This window comes from Acipenser ruthenus, chromosome 42, assembly GCF_902713425.1.
Source record: "Acipenser ruthenus chromosome 42, fAciRut3.2 maternal haplotype, whole genome shotgun sequence".
NCBI classification, from domain to species: Eukaryota; Metazoa; Chordata; class Actinopteri; order Acipenseriformes; family Acipenseridae; genus Acipenser; species Acipenser ruthenus.
Genome location: NC_081230.1, coordinates 2,359,938 through 2,379,433, shown reverse-complemented (window position 1 = coordinate 2,379,433; position 19,496 = coordinate 2,359,938). Strand labels below are relative to the sequence as shown.

Genomic DNA, 19,496 nt, shown 5'->3' with positions numbered 1-19,496 from the left:
ACTATACCCTGTCCTTCATGAAGAGACAGAAACCAGCGCACTCCAGAGACTATACCCTGTCCTTCATGAAGAGGCAGCGCAAATCACTGTGAGAGATTTGGCGCTTATCCGATGATAACTGGCACGTGCGTGATGATAACTGGCGTGTGCACAATGATGTTGTATGTTCAAGAAAGCTATCTCGTATGTGAAAGATCATACAGTTTTCTCGTACATACAAGTTATTATCACATATCTACAAGATCATATAGTTATCATATAGTACCATTTATTATCACATGTGTACGAGATCATGTAGTTATCATATAGTACCAGTTATTATCACATGTGTACGAGATCATGTAGTTATCATATAGTACCAGATATTATCACATGTGTATGAGATCATATAGTTATCATATAGTACCAGTTATTATCACATGTGTACTAGATCATATAGTTATCATATAGTACCAGTTATTATCACATGTGTACTAGATCATATAGTTATCATATAGTACCAGTTATTATCACATGTGTACTAGATCATATTGTTATCATATAGTACCAGTTATTATCACATGTGTACTAGATCATGTAGTTATCATATAGTACCAGTTAATATCACATGTGTACGAGATCATATAGTTATCATATAGTACCAGTTATTATCACATGTGTACGAGATCATATAGTTATCATATAGTACCAGTTATTATCACATGTGTACTAGATCATATAGTTATCATATAGTACCAGTTATTATCACATGTGTACTAGATCATGTAGTTATCATATAGTACAAGTTATTATCACATGTGTACGAGATCATATAGTTATCATATAGTACCAGTTATTATCACATGTGTACGAGATCATATAGTACCAGTTATTATCACGTACGTATGAGATAATCCCACTATTTTTGTTTTCATCTTGCAGTTCAGGGCTTCCATAAACAATCAAATTACAGGCCTTCCTAATAAGCAAATACAATCTATCCATACAGAGAAGAAGGACCAGAGACACAGGGTAAGATGCTTTAGATTTTATTTCCTTCAAGGATGCATTTGGAAGCATGTTAATTATGCATTGCATTTGTCGGTTTTGCAACAGTACTGCGCAGCATAACAAAGTTTTGAAAACATGCATCCTCTAAGCGTAATAGCGTCACTTGTAATATAAGCAGTATTTCCTGAAAAATAAAAACAGTTAAAAAAATTAGTTCTACAAGGACAAAAAATAGGAAGCATGAATTCTTTCATTTGCAGTCTGATGGAAACATTTCTAGCTCTGCCTGAGTAACTCACTGAGTGTCTCGCTCTCTGAAGCTGAAGTCTTGTGGGCTACTTCATTGTAATATTTTTTTTTTTATTTGGAATCAGCAATTATTTTTACCCCTGTTTTCTCCCAATTTGGAATATTCAATTGAGAGCAGCTCAGTTGGAATAAAAACCAGCGGGGCGGGGCGGGGCGGGGCCGGGGGGGGGGGGGGGGGGTCAGGGGGAGGGTACTCCAGGACAGGTTTGGGAATGATTTGGAGCAGGGGTGTCAGTCAGTCAGACTCTGGTCCTGCAGTGCAGTGTCTGCTAGTTTTCATTCCACGCAAGTCCTCCTCAATGACTTCTTTGTTCTAATTATTTAATTAGCTAGATACACTGAACCCCTAATCTATGTCCCAAAATATTATTAAGTAATTGAGAGCAGAAGTTGGAATGAAAACCAGCAGACACTGCAGTACCGACCTACAGGAATGGAGTCTGACACCAGTGGCTTGGAATAAAATAAACTGGCTTCCCCCTCTTACCCTTTTCTCATATGATAATATAAATGTTATGGGACGATTGGGACACAGTGACCCCCATTTCAACACATAAGCTTTGTTTTAAAAGACTTACTGAAACAAACATCAAGGCCTTCACGACATGTTATGGTACCTCCACCAGTAACTTTACACACAAGTGTCTCTGCATCTGAAAAACACAATGTTGAGAATCAGCACTCTGGGCTCAGAATTCTGTAAATTACATGTGCTGACATTTGTATTTACAAATGAATAATTCAGGTACAATCAATCAATCAAACTTTATTTTATATAGCATCTTTCAAGGTGAGCCACCCTCACAAAGCGCTTAACAATAAAACTATTCAATACAATAGAAAAATATACAATAAAATATCATAATAGAACTGAATTATAATAATAAGTAATAAAAGGAGAGAAAACAACAACAATTAAAAGTGAAGAACATTTGCTAAGCCTGCGTGCCAGATACAGAGAAGCATGGTTAAATTAGCAGGAGAAAACAAACTAGTAGCACTACTCCTAGAAACTAAGTGTGGAAGATAATAAGCGGAATTCAACAATGATTAGACTGAAGCCAGAATGAAATGCAGGCTCACAATCAGGTGGAATAAGCGCACAGGGAAGCTTGTTTATGAACTCAATCAAGATATATATGAGAGTAAAAACAAACAACTTCCTTTAGTAATTAGAGTTTGAGAAAGAAAGAAAGAAAGAAAGAAAGAAAGAAAGAAAGCAAATTGGCTTAAAACATGATTAAAAGGACTTCACAGGGTGACAAAAATAAATACCCAAAACCAGAAGCCCTAATTATATTTTTACAAAGTGGACAAATAGCAGAACTCCAGGTGAATATCACCAATCAGCCCAAATTATTTGTGAGCCACAACTCTTTGGAAACAAAAGCATTGACCTTGATAAAGATCTGCATTGCCATCAGAAACCTGCATGACAGAGCTAGCCTACAGAAACAGCTCCGATCGCAGTGATACTCTGAGAGAGAGCAGTGAACAGAGAGAGGCAGCAGGGTTGTACTAGGTATAAATGGGTAATTGTATGTAAAAAATAACATGATATCGTCTGCTAAGAAATAAAATACTCACAGCCACAGAGGAGAGCCAGGGAGGATTTTGGAGTCTGTAGAGTTGCAGTGGAGAAGCAGACATATTTATACCAGAGCACAGCACTGGAGGGGCTGTTGGCACTGCCACTTACATAACAGGCTTGAATTTGAATAAATAAAAAACATTAATCAAAATAGCTGCAACGTGGCATCACATTGACAGCCGACTTCATTAGATAAACATCACTGTAATATATTTCTGAAGTAGAAAGATGTTTGTCACAGACTTGTCTGGGGTCAGAATTCAGATTACTGTCCTGTATTAGAATGTATTGATGAGAAAAAAATACACGTATCTCAAAAACTGCAAAACTGTAGTTAGAGCACTTTAATAGCCATGGGCCCCGGAGTGTATGAGTATTAAAGTGGTCTACTTAAGGACATTTCTGTCATCTTGAGAAAATGAATTTCCTGAATTTTCTCATATCAATAATGCAATTCTTAATATCAGCAATTTTTGTTGTTAATATCAAAAATGTAATTCTGAATATCAAGAATTATCAGTATTCATTTTTTATATAAAAATACAATTCTTAATATCCACAATAGTATATTATTATATACAAAAAACTATGTTTTTAGTGAAAGTAAGAGCTGAACCCACGACCCTCCTCCGGGTCAAGAGTCCAGAGCCCCCTAACCACTACCTCACACTGCTGCTCTAGCACAACCCTGCTACCTCTCTCTGTCAGGTAAGACCGCCACGGCGCTCTTACTTCACCCATGTTTTGACCAGGCTTTCCAGCACACACTGCTTAACAGGTGGGTTCACTTTAGACAACATAAGTAACCACCACTGGGCAGGTCAGTGAGTTGCTGAGGATTCAAAAGTTCTCTGAAACAGCCTAATATATACCTTAGAACAGTGGTTCTCAATCCTGGTCCTGGGGACCCCCCTGTGTCTGCATTACTTTTTTCCAACTCAATTTATTAACACTCAATTCAACTAACAATTTGCCTAATCAAAGCTGTCCGGGGATGTGCTGGAGTTATTCCGTCAGAGGGATAGGATTTTGGAGGAAGATGGAATTCTCTACCACTGGGGTCCCACAACAGATCCACTCTGATCAACGCAGATGTTTTGAGGGAGAACTCATTCAACAACTGTGCCAACTGCACAGCATTCACAAGACTAGGACAACTCCATATTGGCCACAAGGTAACGGTCAATGCGAACACTTCAACGGGACCTTACATGACCTTTTGCGCACCCTCCCCTCTGAGAAGAAACAATGCTGGACAGAGTGTTTACCACAGGTACTCTTTGCATATAATACCACACCACATCAGACTACTGGCCAGTCTCCCTGTGTTTTAATGTTTGGCAGAGAACCTCAATTAACCGTGGATGGACTTCTTGTTTGGAGGATGTGGCCAGAGGCCAGCAGGGGGCAGAGGTACAGACTGGATGGCAGAACACCAGGAACATCTGAAGATCTGTGTATCAAAGTGCTAAACACCATATGGAAACAACAGCTCAGCAGAGGGGGAAGGCTCATAACAACAAGGTGAGGGATTGTGCTTTAGGAGGGCCAGCTTGTTTACCAGAAAGATCATTGGAGAAGAGGACCTAATAAAATCCAGGACCTGGAACCCTACCCTTTACCGAGTTGTACGATGTCCCACTGACCAGGGACCTGTGTATTCGATTGCTCCAGTAGAGGTCGCTTGCCCAGTGAAGCAAGTCCATCGGACTGAGCTGTGTCCAGCACACTGCTCACTACCCGGGGAAGAGGAGAATGAGGTCTTAGATCCAGGTATTCCCTTTGATTATTTTAGCATGGAGGATTGTGATTCTGATGAGGACGCCATTATTTTAGAGGTGCAGTGGATGCCACTTGACCCACAAGATAACCCAGCAGAGAGGATGATGCTTGTTCCTGATGTTGAGGAGTTCCCTGTATTGAATGAGCCAACTAGACGGACAAAGGAGACCACAGCAGGCTACCATCCCAACCCTCATCATCTTCCACAAGCTGAATGTCTCACGGCCAGCAGGTAGGGGCGGAGGTAAAAATTCAGGTTACAGATCTTCCAGTGTCCAGGTTATCCAGCAACTGTAGCAATGTCCCTTATGCTTGTTTTTGCACTTGGCAAGTTTCCTTGGGGTAATTGATGGGGCATTGATTCATTTAGCGGGGGTGGAATGTAGCATGTGGGACACTAGGACCATGCAAAAGGAAGATACTAGGAACCCCTATTTGAGGATGCAACATCGATAATGGATAATTGCAAAGCATATGACATGGTTTATTTAGATTTCCAGAAAGCTTTTGACAAAGTCCCGCATAAAAGATTAATTCTCAAACTGAACGCGGTAGGGATTCAAGGAAATGCACGCACATGGATTGGGGAGTGGTTAACATGCAGAAAAAAGAAAGTACTGATTAGAGGAGAAACCTCAAAATGGAGCGAGGTAACCAGTGGAGTACCACAGGGATCAGTATTAGGTCCTCTGCTATTCCTAATCTACATTAATGATTTAGATTCTGGTATAGTAAGCAAACTTGTTAAATTTGCAGACGACACAAAAATAGGAGGAGTGGCAAACACTGTTGCAGCAGCAAAGGTCATTCAAAACGATCTAGACAGCATTCAGAACTGGGCAGACACATGGCAAATGACATTTAATAGAGAAAAGTGTAAGGTACTGCATGCAGGCAATACAAATGTGCATTATAAATATCATATGGGAGTGTCACAAAGACGGCCAGAGTGGGTGGCGTCAGACCAGAAGCAGGAAGGAATACAGAGAGACTTGGGGTTTTGGTATAGCTGAGCGCGTGATCGCGCTCAGCATTTAATAAACAGAACAGAAAATAAAAGGTTTGAAACAGAAACACAAAACAGGACACGGCACTGGTAGCCAAAATAAACAGACAAACAAAACGAACTAACACTTAACAAACGGTGCACGGAGAGACAAACAAACAAACACGGTGAGTGAAAACAACTACTAATTCTTACTCTTTTCATTAACATTTACCTCCGTCTCCAATCCCGTTCTCCACTCACCGAACACCTAACCCCGAGTGACAGAAACGTGCATCTATATATACTGTTGTGCTGGGATTCAATTACTAATTAATTATTCACTTGAATCCCAGCACGTGAATTCATTACGTGAAACCCCGTGTTCACATATTATATTTTAAATGCACGTGCGTGATGTGCAATCCCGTGCCTAAATACAAATATACACTTTTAAATACACGTGAAACACAGACCCGTTTATATCCCGTGTACCAATCTATACACCAACATTAACATACGCACCATACATACAACACATAACACACAAAATACACACAGGGGCGGGCACTTTGCCACAGGGAGATACTGAAATTGAATTAGGAATCTATGAAAAAGACCTAGGAGTTTATGTTGACTCAGAAATGTCTTCATCTAGACAATGTGGGGAAGCTATAAAAAAGGCTAACAAGATGCTTGGATATATTGTGAAAAGTGTTGAATTTAAATCAAGGGAAGTAATGTTAAAACTCTACAATGCATTAGTAAGACCTCACCTAGAATATTGTGTTCAGTTCTGGTCACCTCGCTACAAAAAGGATATTGCTGCTCTAGAAAGAGTGCAAAGAAGAGCGACCAGAATTATCCCGGGTTTAAAAGGCATGTCATGTGCAGACAGGCTAAAAGAATTTAATCTATTCAGTCTTGAACAAAGAAGACTACGCGGCGATCTGATTCAAGCATTCAAAATTCTAAAAGGTATAGATAATGTTTACCCAAGGGACTTTTTCGACCTGAAAAAAGAAACAAGGACCAGGGGTCACAAATGGAGATTAGACAAAGGAGCATTCAGAACAGAAAATAGGAGGCACTTTTTTACACAGAGAATTGTGAGGGTCTGGAACCAACTCCCCAGTAATGTTGTTGAAGCTGACACCCTGGGATCCTTCAAGAAGCTGCTTGATGAGATTCTGGGATCAATAAGCTACTAACAACCAAATGAGCAAGATGGGCTGAATGGCCTCCTCTCGTTTGGAAACTTTCTTATGTTCTTATGTTCTTATATAAAATGGATGTGGTAGCTAGTTTGGGGAATGGTGAATGCCGAGTCTGTTTTTGTCTTCCGGGGTCGTTCTTAACTACAAACTGATCAGGTAAACCGGTTCACCATGGCCCTGGTTGTTTATGAAGATGTTTTTAAATGGGTTTATGTCTAAATGTACGATTCTATTAATTTATCAATAGAGCAACGGGATGATGCTTTGATTGTATTTGCATGATAATATTGACGATTGAATATTAATAAACAGAAAATAGTGACTGGCTGCAATTTATTCTTAATATAATCCAATTGTTTGATGCGCATGCGGGTATTTAAGCACCATTATTCATTGTAGCTAAGGATGGTTCATTTAAACTTTCATTTATTTCAATTTAGGTTCCAGTTTGAAATGCCGTTCTGTCTCACTCTTTGTGTTTCTTGTCTTCTAGGACCTGAGCGTCGATTATTGTTTCTTCTCATTATTTTGATTACTGTTTATTTATTTGATTTGTATTACTGATCCTCTTCTTTTTATTTACTGTACCTATTTGCTTTATTGTTTGTTTACAGAGCTACCGTCCTTGTTGTTTAACTTTATTTTCTGCTGGTTCAGTATATCTCCTCTTTATACACCCCGTGTTTCAGTTAGTGTAAATTATTTCTGCTGTATTTTACACTGTATCTCTACAACAAAGTGCAGCCCTACCACTGTGTGACACACTGTAGACGATCCAGACACAGGGAATAGTCACGTTTGCTTTATCTGACTTCTTGATATTTGTTTGCACATTTATTTTGCATTGCTGGTTAATTTCACACTTTGTATTTATTTCTTTTTCATGTTTTTTTTTACTTTCTTTTGTGTTCGTAATCACCTTTCCTGTGTCTGATGTGACTATCGTCGTTCTGTAATATTCTGATATCAAGAATTGCATTTTTTATATTAAAAATAATCAAACTGTAATTATTACCAGAGGAAAAAGTTGTTTGTTTTAACCCTCATATCCAAGGATTCAAACCTGATCCTGTGACCCTTATTCACGTTCACCATGGTTTACTCTGAATGACTGTGATTTACAATGATTTCATCTGGTATGCTGTGTTATTACCACAGTTTACAAGGGTATTGCCATGGTAAACTTGAATAAGGGGCACTTCACCTTTATTTAAAGACCACCTGCTCATGTGAACACTTTAAGTTCATCCCAATTGTCACACGGGGTGACGAATGGGGCTGCAGCATTTCTCATTTAGTGTCAGGATTATGTACCCACGTGTGCATTTAAATATGTGTTGTTTTCTCTTTTTTATTTTTATTTTATTTTTCATACACGTTTGTTCCTTTGCGTGCTGCAGCTTTCGATTCATTTAGTCACCCCCAACTGATGTAATTAACATTGAATTGTGTACCTGAGATAACTGCTATTCTAATCTAGTTTCGTTTTTTTGAGGAAGAAAAATCCCGTACTTTTAGCCTTGTCTTGTTGTTTGTCGTTGGATGCGTATTGTACTGTTTTTGGTATTTTGTGTCTGGCCTTAATTGGATTCCATTTCTTCGTCTGTTTATGTAAATTAAAGATAGCCATTATTGCACTGTTTTTATAGCAAGCCCACAAACTATAGAAGGTGAGGGAGGGGGAGCTGGAGTATAGGGTGGGAGCGACTGTAGCGAGAATTCTGGTTTGGATTTGTGTTTGATTCCTGTGTGTTTTGTTGTTTATTTTCTTTAGTTGTGATTCCAATCGGGGAGATGTTCGGTTATCCGGTGCCGGACTGTCTGCCACGGGAGGACGCTGGATATGCGTTTGCACATGAATTGCACTTTACCCCTGTGTTTTTGATTGAACATTAGATTTTTTGTTGGATGCTTATTATATTTTTTGTGGTGTATTTTTGTTTTTTTGCTACTTTGGCTCCGAGCCAACAGAGGGAGCCCCGTTTATCATTTTCTTTGTTACTTTGGCTCCTAGCCAAGTGGTGGAGTCTTTCTACCCTTTATGTTCTACTGTTTCGTGCAATAAACCCATTGCTGTAAGTACTTTTAAAAGCTGTCTCTTGCCCTCTTGCTTGGTTTGGTTTGGCAATGCAAACTGCTTTAAGCTAGTCAGAATTTGAACCTGTGGTTAGAAGGGGATAAAGTTTTAACATTTTATCTAATATTATCTAGGGTCCTAGTGCCCTGTAAAGCACTGGGTGGCATAAATTGGCAGACTTCATTAGTTACAATGAGTGACATTAGCCATTTTTAGGTTGGGGCTATAAAGGCTTGCGAGGCACCCCGTCCTCGTGCCACACAATGATATTTCTGCTTTTATTTACCTGTATTAAGAGACCACCTGTCTAACACGACCAATGACCTCAATTTTCCTGCCCAGCAATGGACTCGCAACCATTTTAATCGGCTTTTATCTGTTGCTCTCTTGTAAAGGAATAGAGAAAACATGGAGAAACGAAAGGATCTGACCATTGATGAGAGAATTAAAGTTACTGAAAAATGTGGTGTTGGAGAGACGCAGATACAGAACATTTTGAAATGGAATGGAGAAATGGGCATATTCATTGCTGCTTTCACAAAATGATTTCTTTGTTAATGCATTAGTAACTAAATGACTGTAATTCAATTCCAGTACTTCCTTTTGTTCATAATCCATCTTATAGTTATTATTAATTTCTTAGCAGATGCCCTTATCCAGGGCGACTTACAATTGTTACAAGATATCACGTTATACAGATATCACATTATTTTACACACAATTACCCATTTATACAGTTGGGTTTTTACTGGAGCAATCTAGGTAAAGTACCTTTCTCAAGGGTACAACAGCAGTGTCCCCCACTGGGGATTGAACCCACAACCCTCCGGTCAAGAGTCCAGAGCCCTAACCACTACTCCACACTGCTGCCCTAGTCTTTTACAGTGTATTTTAGACACACATAATTACAGGAAGGCATGTTGGAGAGAAATAGAAAATGTATTGGGGGGGCTTTGTGTTGAGAAGAGGCTGCTATTGAGCAACCAGATGCTGGACACACAGGCTACAATTTGCCTGTTCCTTGAGTGCAGGTCTCTTAATAAAGGGTAGTATCTGTCAAACAGCAATACTAGGCCCTGAGTGAGCAGCTGTGTTAATAAATGTTTCTGATGTGTTTATCAAATCATTATTATGCCAGTTAACTAACTAACTGACAGGTTGTTGCTACAAAAATTGCTGCTTTTCGACAAGACCCTATATAAATGTACCAAGGTTCCTGTGCCACTGGATTTTGGAACAAGGTATGATGGTAACAGTGTTAAAGTTCAATGGTGCTGTATAATATATGTATACAACCTATACCACCAATGGACAATGACCTATTATGGTACTATAATGCAGTACAACCATAATAACACAATGGTATACAGCTACACTATACCATAGCACTAGACATAGCACCGCAGTATGGTGTTGCAATTAGATACCATGATACTTTTTAGAAATAAAAAAATACAATGCTGTACTATGGTGATACAGTATTATAGGACCATAACACAGTACAGTACATTGATGGTCTAAATAGGATAGGTATACATATACAATATATATTATTCAGTACACCATTGTACTTTCACACTGATAACATTATAACGTGCCTTGTTCCAGAATCCACTGGAACAAGTACCATGGTATATTTTTATAGGGGAGGTGCCGATAGGTGCAAATGAATAACACTTCGCTAGCAGCTCCAGGCTGGTATTTTAATAATATTTGTTCGTGCAGGCGAGGCAGAGCAGTTTAGTTTTTGCATTTGCCTCAGGCACTGTGCTAGTGAAGGATGAGCTCAACCCTGGTCCTGGGGTACCCCCCACCCCCACCTCCCACCCACGCCTAGAGAAGGATGAGCAAGCGTGTAGGTCTCAGTGTGTCTGTGTGTGTCTCAGTGTGTGTGTTTTAGTGTGTGTGTGTCTCAGTGTATGTGTGTGTCTCTGTGTGTGTTACTCAGTGTGTGTGTCTCAGTGTCTGTGTGTGTGTGTGTCTCAGTGTCTCTGTGTGTGTGTGTCTTTCTCAGTGTGTGTGTGTCTCATTGTCTGTGTGTGTCTGTATGTGTGTGTCTCTGTGTGTGTCTCAGTGTGTGTGTTTTAGTGAAAAATAATGTACATTTCAGAGTTATACAAAAAGGCCATTCTCAGGGAACAAACAGAATCAGACGACAAGTTTCTGAGAGTCAACAGCTTGGGTGATAGGCGGCTCACAGGACAACAGCTTCAAGCACAGCTTAACACTGGTCGAAGTAAGCAAGTCTCAGTTTCAACTGTGAGGAGAAGACTTTGAGCTGCAGGTTTGACAGGTCGAGTGGCAGTAAGAAAGCCATTGCTAAGATGGCAAAATAAGAAAAAGAGGCTTGCCTGGGCCATGAAGACTACTGAAGACTGGAAGAAGGTCTTATGGACCGATGAATCAAAATTTGAAATCTTCGGTTCATCACGCAGGGTTTTTGTACGCCGTCGAGTAGGTGAAAGGATGGTTCCTCGGTGTGTGACACCAACTGTCAAACATGGAGGAGGAAGCGTGATGGTCTGGGGCTCTTTTGCTGGATCCAGAGTCGGCGACTTGCACAGAGTGAGTGGCACCCTGAACCAAAACTACTACCACAGCATTTTGAGGCGCCATGCAATACCCTCTGGTATACGCCTAGTTGGTCAGGGGTTCATCCTACAGCAAGATAATGACCCAAAACATACCTCCAGGCTATGTCAGAACTACCTTAGAAGAAAAGAACAAGACGGTAGGCTTCAAATCATGGAATGGCCAGCAGAGTATCCAGACTTAAACCCCATCGAGCTGTTTTGGGATGAACTGGACAGAAGGGTGAAAGCAAAGCAACCTACAAGTGCAACACATTTGTGGGAACTTCTGCAACAGTGTTGGGAAGAACTTTCCAAACAATATTTGATTTCCATTGTAGAAAGAATGCCACGAGTGTGTTCGGCTGTTATATCTGCAAAAGGTGGCTACTTTGGTGAGTCAAAAATTTAGATAAAATTTTGTTAAACCAAACGATTCCATGATTTCTTTTTTTATCTCCAATTGTTTATTTGTTCTATGCTTTAATTTCAGAGTACACTGAGACATTGAACTGCGTAAATTTCAACAAAAACTGGAAAAATGGAGGTGTTCTAAAACTTTTGACCGGTAGTGTATGTGTTTGTATCTCAGTGTGTCTGTGTCTCAGTATGTGTGTGTTTCAGTGTGTGTCTGTGTATGTGTCTCAGTGTGTGTTTGTGTGTCAGTGTGTATGTCTCAGTGTGTGTGTGTGTCTCAGTGTGTTTGTGTGTCTCAGTGTGTGTGTGTGTCTCAGAGTGTGTGTTTCAGTGTGTGTGTGTCTGTGTGTGTTTCTCAGTGTGTGTGTGCCTCAGTGTGTGTGTGTGTGTCAGTGTGTGTGTGTGTCTCAGTGTGTATGTGTGTGTGTCTCAGTGTGTGTGTTTCAGTGTGTGTGTGTCTGTGTCTGTGTCTCTCTCAGTGTGTGTGTTTCAGTGTGTGTGTCTGTGTGTGTGTCTCTCTCAGTCTGTGTGTGTCTCAGTCTGTGTGTCTCTGTGTGTGTTTCTGTGTGTGTTTCTCAGTGTGTGTGCCTCAGTGTGTGTGCCTCAGTGTGTGTGTGTCTCAGTGTGTGTTTGTGTGTGTGTCTCAGTGTGTGTGACTCAGTGTGTGTGTGTGTCTCAGTGTGTTTGTGTCTGTGTGTGTTTCAGTGTATGTGTGTGTCTGTGTGTATCTGTGTGTGTGTGTGTGTGTGTCTCAGTGTGTGTGTGTGTGTCAGTGTGTGTGTGTGTCTCAGTGTGTGTGTGTGTCTCAGTGTGTGTGTTTCAGTGTGTGTGTCTGTGGGTGTCTCTCTCAGTGTGTGTGTGTGTTTCTGTGTGTGTGTGTTTCAGTGTGTGTGTGTGTGTCTCAGTATGTGTGTGTGTTTCAGTGTGTGTGTTGTGTCTCAGTGTGTGTGTGTCTCAGTGTGTGTATGTCTGTGTGTGTGCGTGTTTTAGTCTGTGTGTGTCTGTCTGTGTCTTTGTTTCTGTGTGTGTTTCTCAGTGTGTGTGTGTGTGTCTCAGTGTGTGTGTGTCTCAGAGTGTGTCTCTGTGTGTGTGTGTCTCAATGTGTGTTTGTGTGTGTGTCTCAGTGTGTGTCTCTCAGTGTGTGTGTCTCAGTGTGTGTTTCAGTGTATGTGTGTGTGTCTATGTGTTTGTGTGTATCAGTGTGTGTGTGTCAATGTGTGTGTGTGTGTCTCTCAGTGTGTGTGTGTGTCTCAGTGTGTGTGTTTCAGAGTGTGTGTCTATGTGTGTGTCTCAGTGTGTGTGTGTCTCAGTGTGTGTGTTTCTGTGTGTGTGTTTCAGTGTGTGTGTCTCAGTGTATGTGTGCGTGTCTCAGTGTGTGTGTGTGTGTCTTAGTGTGTGTGTGTGTCTCAGTGTGTGTCTGTGTGTGTCTCTCAGTGTGTGTGTCTCAGTGTGTGTGTGTGTCTCAGTGTGTGTCTGTGTGTGTGTCTAAGTGTGTGTGTTTCAGTGTGTGTGTGTTTGTGTGTGTCTCAGTGTGTGTGTCTCAGTGTGTGTGTGTGTGTGTGTCTCAGTGTTTGTCTGTGAGTGTGTCTCAGTGTGTGTGTTTCAGTGTGTGTGTGTTTGTGTGTGTGTGTGTGTCTCAGTGTGTGTGTCTAAGTGTGTGTGTCTCAGTGTGTCCCAGTGTGTGTGTCTCAGTGTGTGTGTGTCTCAGTGTGTGTGTGTCTCAGTGTGTGTGTCTCAGTGTGTGTGTGTCTCAGTGTGTGTGTGTGTCTCAGTGTGTGTCTGTGTGTGTGTGTGTCTCAGTGTGTGTGTGTGTCTCTGTGTGTGTGTGTCTCAGTGTGTGTGTGTGTGTGTGTGTCTCAGTGTGTGTGTGTGTGTTTCAGTGTGTGTGTGTTTGTGTGTGTGTGTGTGTTTCAGTGTGTGTGTGTCTCAGTGTGTGTGTGTGTCTGTGTGTGTGTTTCAGTGTGTGTGTGTTTGTGTGTGTGTGTGTCTCAGTGTGTGTGTGTGTCTGTGTGTGTGTTTCAGTGTGTGTGTGTGTGTTTGTGTGTGTGTGTGTGTCTCAGTGTGTGTGTCAATTTGCCTGTTCCTTGAGTGCAGGTCTCTTAATAAAGGGTAGTATCTGTCAAACAGCAATACTAGGCCCTGAGTGAGCAGCTGTGTTAATAAATGTTTCTGATGTATTTATCAAATCATTATTATGCCAGTTAACTAACTAACTGACAGGTTGTTGCTACAAAAATTGCTGCTTTTCGACAAGACCCTATAAAAATGTACCATGGTTCCTGTGCCACTGGATTTTGGAACAAGGTATGATGGTAACAGTGTTAAAGTTCAATGGTGCTGTATAATATATGTATACAACCTATACCACCAATGGACAATGACCTATTATGGTACTATAATGCAGTACAACCATAATAACACAATGGTATACAGCTACACTATACCATAGCACTAGACATAGCACCGCAGTATGTTGTTGCAATTAGATACCATGATACTTTTTAGAAATAAAAAAATACAATGCTGTACTATGGTGATACAGTATTATAGGACCATAACACAGTACAGTACATTGATGGTCTAAATAGGATAGGTATACATATACAATACATATATTATTCAGTACACCATTGTACTTTCACACTGATAACATTATAACGTGCCTTGTTCCAGAATCCACTGGAACAAGTACCGTGGTATATTTTTATAGGGGAGGTGCCGATAGGTGCAAATGAATAACACTTTGCTAGCAGCTCCAGGCTGGTGTTTTAATAATATTTGTTCGTGCAGGCGAGGCAGAGCAGTTTAGTTTTTGCATTTGCCTCAGGCACTGTGCTAGTGAAGGATGAGCTCAACCCTGGTCCTGGAGTACCCCCCACCCCCACCTCCCACCCACACCTAGAGAAGGATGAGCGAGAAGATGAAGGGGGTGAAGGAGCTGCTGGTCGCAGTGAAGATTCATTCAGAAACACACACACACAGTGAGACTCACTCACACACACACACACACACACAGTGACACTCTCTTACCCACACACACAAACACACAAACACACACACACACACACACACACACACAAACACACACACACACAGGCAGACGCACCCTCACCCTCCTCCCCCCCCACCCGCCCCTCGGTCCCCAGGCCGGTCGTCACTTTCCACAGCGAGAAGATGAAGGAGATGAAGGAGCTGCTGGTCGCAGTGAAGATTCATTTTGAAACACTCACACACAGTGAGACTCACTCTCTCACACACACACAGTGAGACTCACTCACACACACAGTGAGACTCACTCACTCACTCACACAGTGAGACTCACTCACACACAAAGTGAGACTCACTCACATACACACACAAACACACTCCCTCTCACTCTCACACAGACACACACACACACAGTGAGACTCTCTTACCCACACACATAAACACACAAACACACGCAGTGACACTCTATCACTCACACACACACAGGCAGGCAGACACACACACACAGACACAGGCAGGCAGACACACACACACCAGGCCGACACACACCCACTTAGGGAGAGACACGCACACACATACAGACACCCAGACAGACACACCCTGGCAGACACACACACACCCAGGCAGACAAACACACACAGACCACATACACACACACACAGTCGACACACACACAGGCAGTCAAACACACACACACACACACACACACACAGGCAGACATGCTCACACACCCCCCAGGCAGACAAACACACACAGACCACACACACACACACAGGCAGACAAACACACACACATATACACAAACACACACACAGGCAGACATGCTCACACACACACCCAGGCAGACAAACACACACAGACCACACACACACACACAGGCAGACAAACACACACACATATACACAAACACACACACAGGCAGACATGCTCACACACACACCCAGGCAGACAAACACACACAGACCACACACACACACACACACAGGCAGAAAAGGTCAAACACACCCCCAGGCAGACAAAACCCACACCCAGGTGAATCCAAACCCAAGTAACCCCCTCTGGCCCCGCACATGAAATTGGCCCCCGAGAAAATCACCGCCGCTCTGCTGCAGGGGCCTGCGGGGAGGACGGGGTCGCAACCAGACCAGGCTCAACCAGCCCGGCCTCCCCCTCCTCCCCCCCACCCGCCCCCCGGTCCCCAGGCCGGTCGTCACTTTCCACAGTGAGAAGATAAAGAGGATGAAGGAGCTGCTGGCCACAGTGAAGATCAACTCGAGTGCCATCAAACTTCAGCTCACTGCTCAAAGCCAGGTGCAGATGAAGAGGCAGAAACCAGCGCCCTCCAGACACTGTACCCTGTCCTTCATGAAGAGACAGAAACCAGCGCTCATCAGAGACTGTACCCTGTCCTTCATGAAGAGACAGAAACCAGCACCCTCCAGACACTGTACCCTGTCCTTCATGAAGAGACAGAAACCAGCGCTCACCAGAGACTGTACCTATCCTTCATGAAGAGACAGAAACCAGCGCTCACCAGAGACTGTACCCTGTCCTTCATGAAGAGACAGAAACCAGCGCCCTCCAGACACTGTACCCTGTCCTTCATGAAGAGACAGAAACCAGCGCTCATCAGAGACTGTACCCTGTCCTTCATGAAGAGACAGAAACCAGCTCTGGGGAAAATTAATGATTGAATGTAATTTTTAATTTTACTAATACAGATGGTTGGAATGTATCTGTGTTTTGATTTTCCCCCTTTTTTCAATTCCTCTCCTCTACAGACGCGGCTGTAGAATAGGTTTAAGGTTTAAGAACTCTGTATAATCAATGAATGGCAAATGGTCTTTGGAAATTTAAAAGTGATTCTTGATTAGATTAAGAAACAGACACAGGAACAGCTATGCAACTGGTCCTGGAAGATACCAGTTATTTGAAGTTAAGCGTCTCCAAAAAGGTGACAATGGTCTGGAGAGATCTGAGTAATTTATTGTTCTGTTCCAAGTAGGGGGAGCAATGGAACTGCAGGGCAAGCATGCTGTGATGATTAAAGTATTTCTCTTAAGAGAAATTAAGAATTATATGAGAACACATGATATTGATGCAAGATCTTATTAATCAATAAAGTTTGATGAATCTATTACAAACTTAAGCAAATACAATCTATCAATACAGAGAAGAAGGACCAGAGACACAGGGTAAGATGCTTTAGATTTTATTTCCTTCAAGGATGCATTTGGAAGCATGATAATTATGCATTGCATTTGTCGGTTTTGCAACAGTTCAGCTCAGCATAACAACCTTTTGAAGACATGCATCCTCTAATCGTAACAGCGTTACCTGTAATAGAAGCAGTTTTTTCTGAAAAACAAAAACAGTTAAAAAAATTAGTTCTACAAGGACAAAAAATAGGAAGCATGAATTCTTTCATTTGCAGTCTGATGGAAACATTTCTAGCTCTGCCTGAGTAACTCACTGAGTGTCTCGCTCTCTGAAGCTGAAGTTTTGTGGGCTACTTCATTGTAATATTTTTTTATTTGGAATCAGCAATTATTTCTACCCCTGTTTTCTCCCAATTTGGAATATTCAATTGAGAGCAGCTCAGTTGGAATAAAAACCAGTGGGGGGGGGGGGGGGGGGGGGGGGTTAGGGGGAGGGCACTCCGGGACAGGTTTGGGAGTGACTGCTGTACAGCCTCTCCAGTGCCGTGGCTGCAGGGATTGATTTGGAGCAGGGGTGTCAGTCAGTCAGACTCTGATCCTGCAGTGCAGTGTCTGCTAGTTTTCATTCCACGCAAGTCCTCCTCAATGACTTCTTTGTTCTAATTATTTAATTAGCTAGATACACTGAACCCCTAATCTATGTCCCAAAATATTATTAAGTAATTGAGAGCAGAAGTTGGAATGAAAACCAGCAGACACTGCAGTACCGACCTACAGGAATAGAGTCTGACACCAGCGGCTTGGAATAAAATAAACTGGTTTTCCCCTCTTACCCTTTTCTCATATGATAATATAAATGTTACGGGACGATTGGGACACAGTGACCCCCATTTCAACACATAAGCTTTGTTTTAAAAGACTTACTGAAACAAACATCAAGGCCTTTACGACATGTTATGGTATCTCTACCATTAACACTACACACAAGTGTCTCTGCATCTGAAAAACACAATGTTGAGAATCAGCACTCTGGGCTCAGAATTCTGTAAATTACATGTGCTGACATTTGTATTTACAAATGAATAATTCAGGTACAAACAATCAATCAATCAAACTTTTTTTTATATAGCATCTTTCAAGGTGAGCCACCCTTACAAAGCGCTTAACAATAAAACTATTCAATACAATAGAAAAATATACAATAAAATATCATAATAGAACTGAATTATAATAATAAGTAATAAAAGGAGAGAAAACAACAACAATTAAAAGTGAAGAACATTTGCTAAGCCTGCGTGCCAGATATAGAGAAGCATGGTTAAATTAGCAGGAGAAAACAAACCAGTAGCACTACTCCTAGAAACTAAGTGTGGAAGATAATAAGCGGAATTCAGCAATGATTAGACTAAAGCCAGAATGAAATGCAGGCTCACAATCAGGTGGAATAAGCGCGCAGGGAAGCTTGTTTATGAACTCAATCAAGATATATATGAGAGTAAAAACAAACAACTTCCTTTAGTAATTGGAGTTTGAGAAAGAAAGAAAGAAAGAAAGAAAGAAAGAAAGAAAGAAAGCAAATTGGCTTAAAACATGTTTAAAAGGACTTCACAGGGTGACAAAAATAAAAACCCCAAACCAGAAGCCCTAATTATATTTTTTACAAAGTGGACAAATAGCAGAACTCCAGGTGAATATCACCAATCAGCCCAAATTATTTGTGAGCCACAACTCTTTGGAAACAAAAGCATTGACCTTGATAAAGATCTGCATTGCCATCAGAAACCTGCATGACAGAGCTAGCCTACAGAAACAGCTCCGATCGCAGTGATACTCTGAGAGAGAGCAGTGAACAGAGAGAGGCAGCAGGGTTGTACTAGGTATAAATGGGTAATTGTATGTAAAAAATAACATGATATCATCTGCTAAGAAATAAAATACTCACAGCCGCAGAGGAGAGCCAGGGAGAAAACGAGCACGAGAGTCTTCATGGTGTCTGCTGGTCTGGAGCTGTCGAGGCAGGTCTGTAGAGTTGCAGTGGAGAAGCAGACATATTTATACCAGAGCACAGCACTGGAGGGGCTGCTGGCACTGCCACTTACATAACAGGCTTGAAGTTGAATAAATAAAAAACATTAAACAAAATAGCTGCAACGTGGCATCACATTGACAGCTGACTTCATTAGATAAACATCACTGTAATATATTTCTGAAGTTGAAAGATGTTTGTCACAGACTTGTCTGGGGTCAGAATTCAGATTACTGTCCTGTATTAGAATGTATTGATGAGGAAAAAATACACGTATCTCAAAAACTGCAAAACTGTAGTTAGAGCACTTTAATAGCCATGGGCCCCGGAGTGTATGAGTATTAAAGTGGTCTACTTCAGGACATTTATGTCATCTTGAGAAAAT

General features: G+C 41.4%; 1 protein-coding gene and 2 long non-coding RNA genes across 3 annotated transcripts; 1 reads left to right on the top strand and 2 right to left on the bottom strand.

Moving 5' to 3' along the window:
* Positions 1-993: 993 nt before the first annotated feature.
* LOC117404992 (uncharacterized) lies at positions 994-2,998 on the bottom strand. Its single transcript, XR_009311456.1, has 3 exons — positions 2,887-2,998; positions 1,878-1,952; positions 994-1,174 (listed from the first exon to the last, which is right to left on the bottom strand). It is a non-coding gene; the product is annotated as an uncharacterized LOC117404992 (long non-coding RNA).
* A 7,781-nt stretch (positions 2,999-10,779) lies between these two features.
* LOC131709268 (uncharacterized) lies at positions 10,780-14,398 on the top strand. Its single transcript, XM_059011647.1, has 2 exons — positions 10,780-11,916; positions 12,015-14,398. The coding sequence occupies exons 1-2, from the start codon at positions 11,310-11,312 to the stop codon at positions 12,926-12,928; spliced, it is 1,521 nt and encodes a 506-aa protein (XP_058867630.1). The 5' UTR covers positions 10,780-11,309; the 3' UTR covers positions 12,929-14,398.
* Positions 14,399-17,122: 2,724 nt separating this feature from the next.
* On the bottom strand, positions 17,123-19,186 carry LOC131709288 (uncharacterized). Its single transcript, XR_009311451.1, has 3 exons — positions 19,028-19,186; positions 18,010-18,084; positions 17,123-17,284 (listed from the first exon to the last, which is right to left on the bottom strand). It is a non-coding gene; the product is annotated as an uncharacterized LOC131709288 (long non-coding RNA).
* Positions 19,187-19,496: the final 310 nt, after the last annotated feature.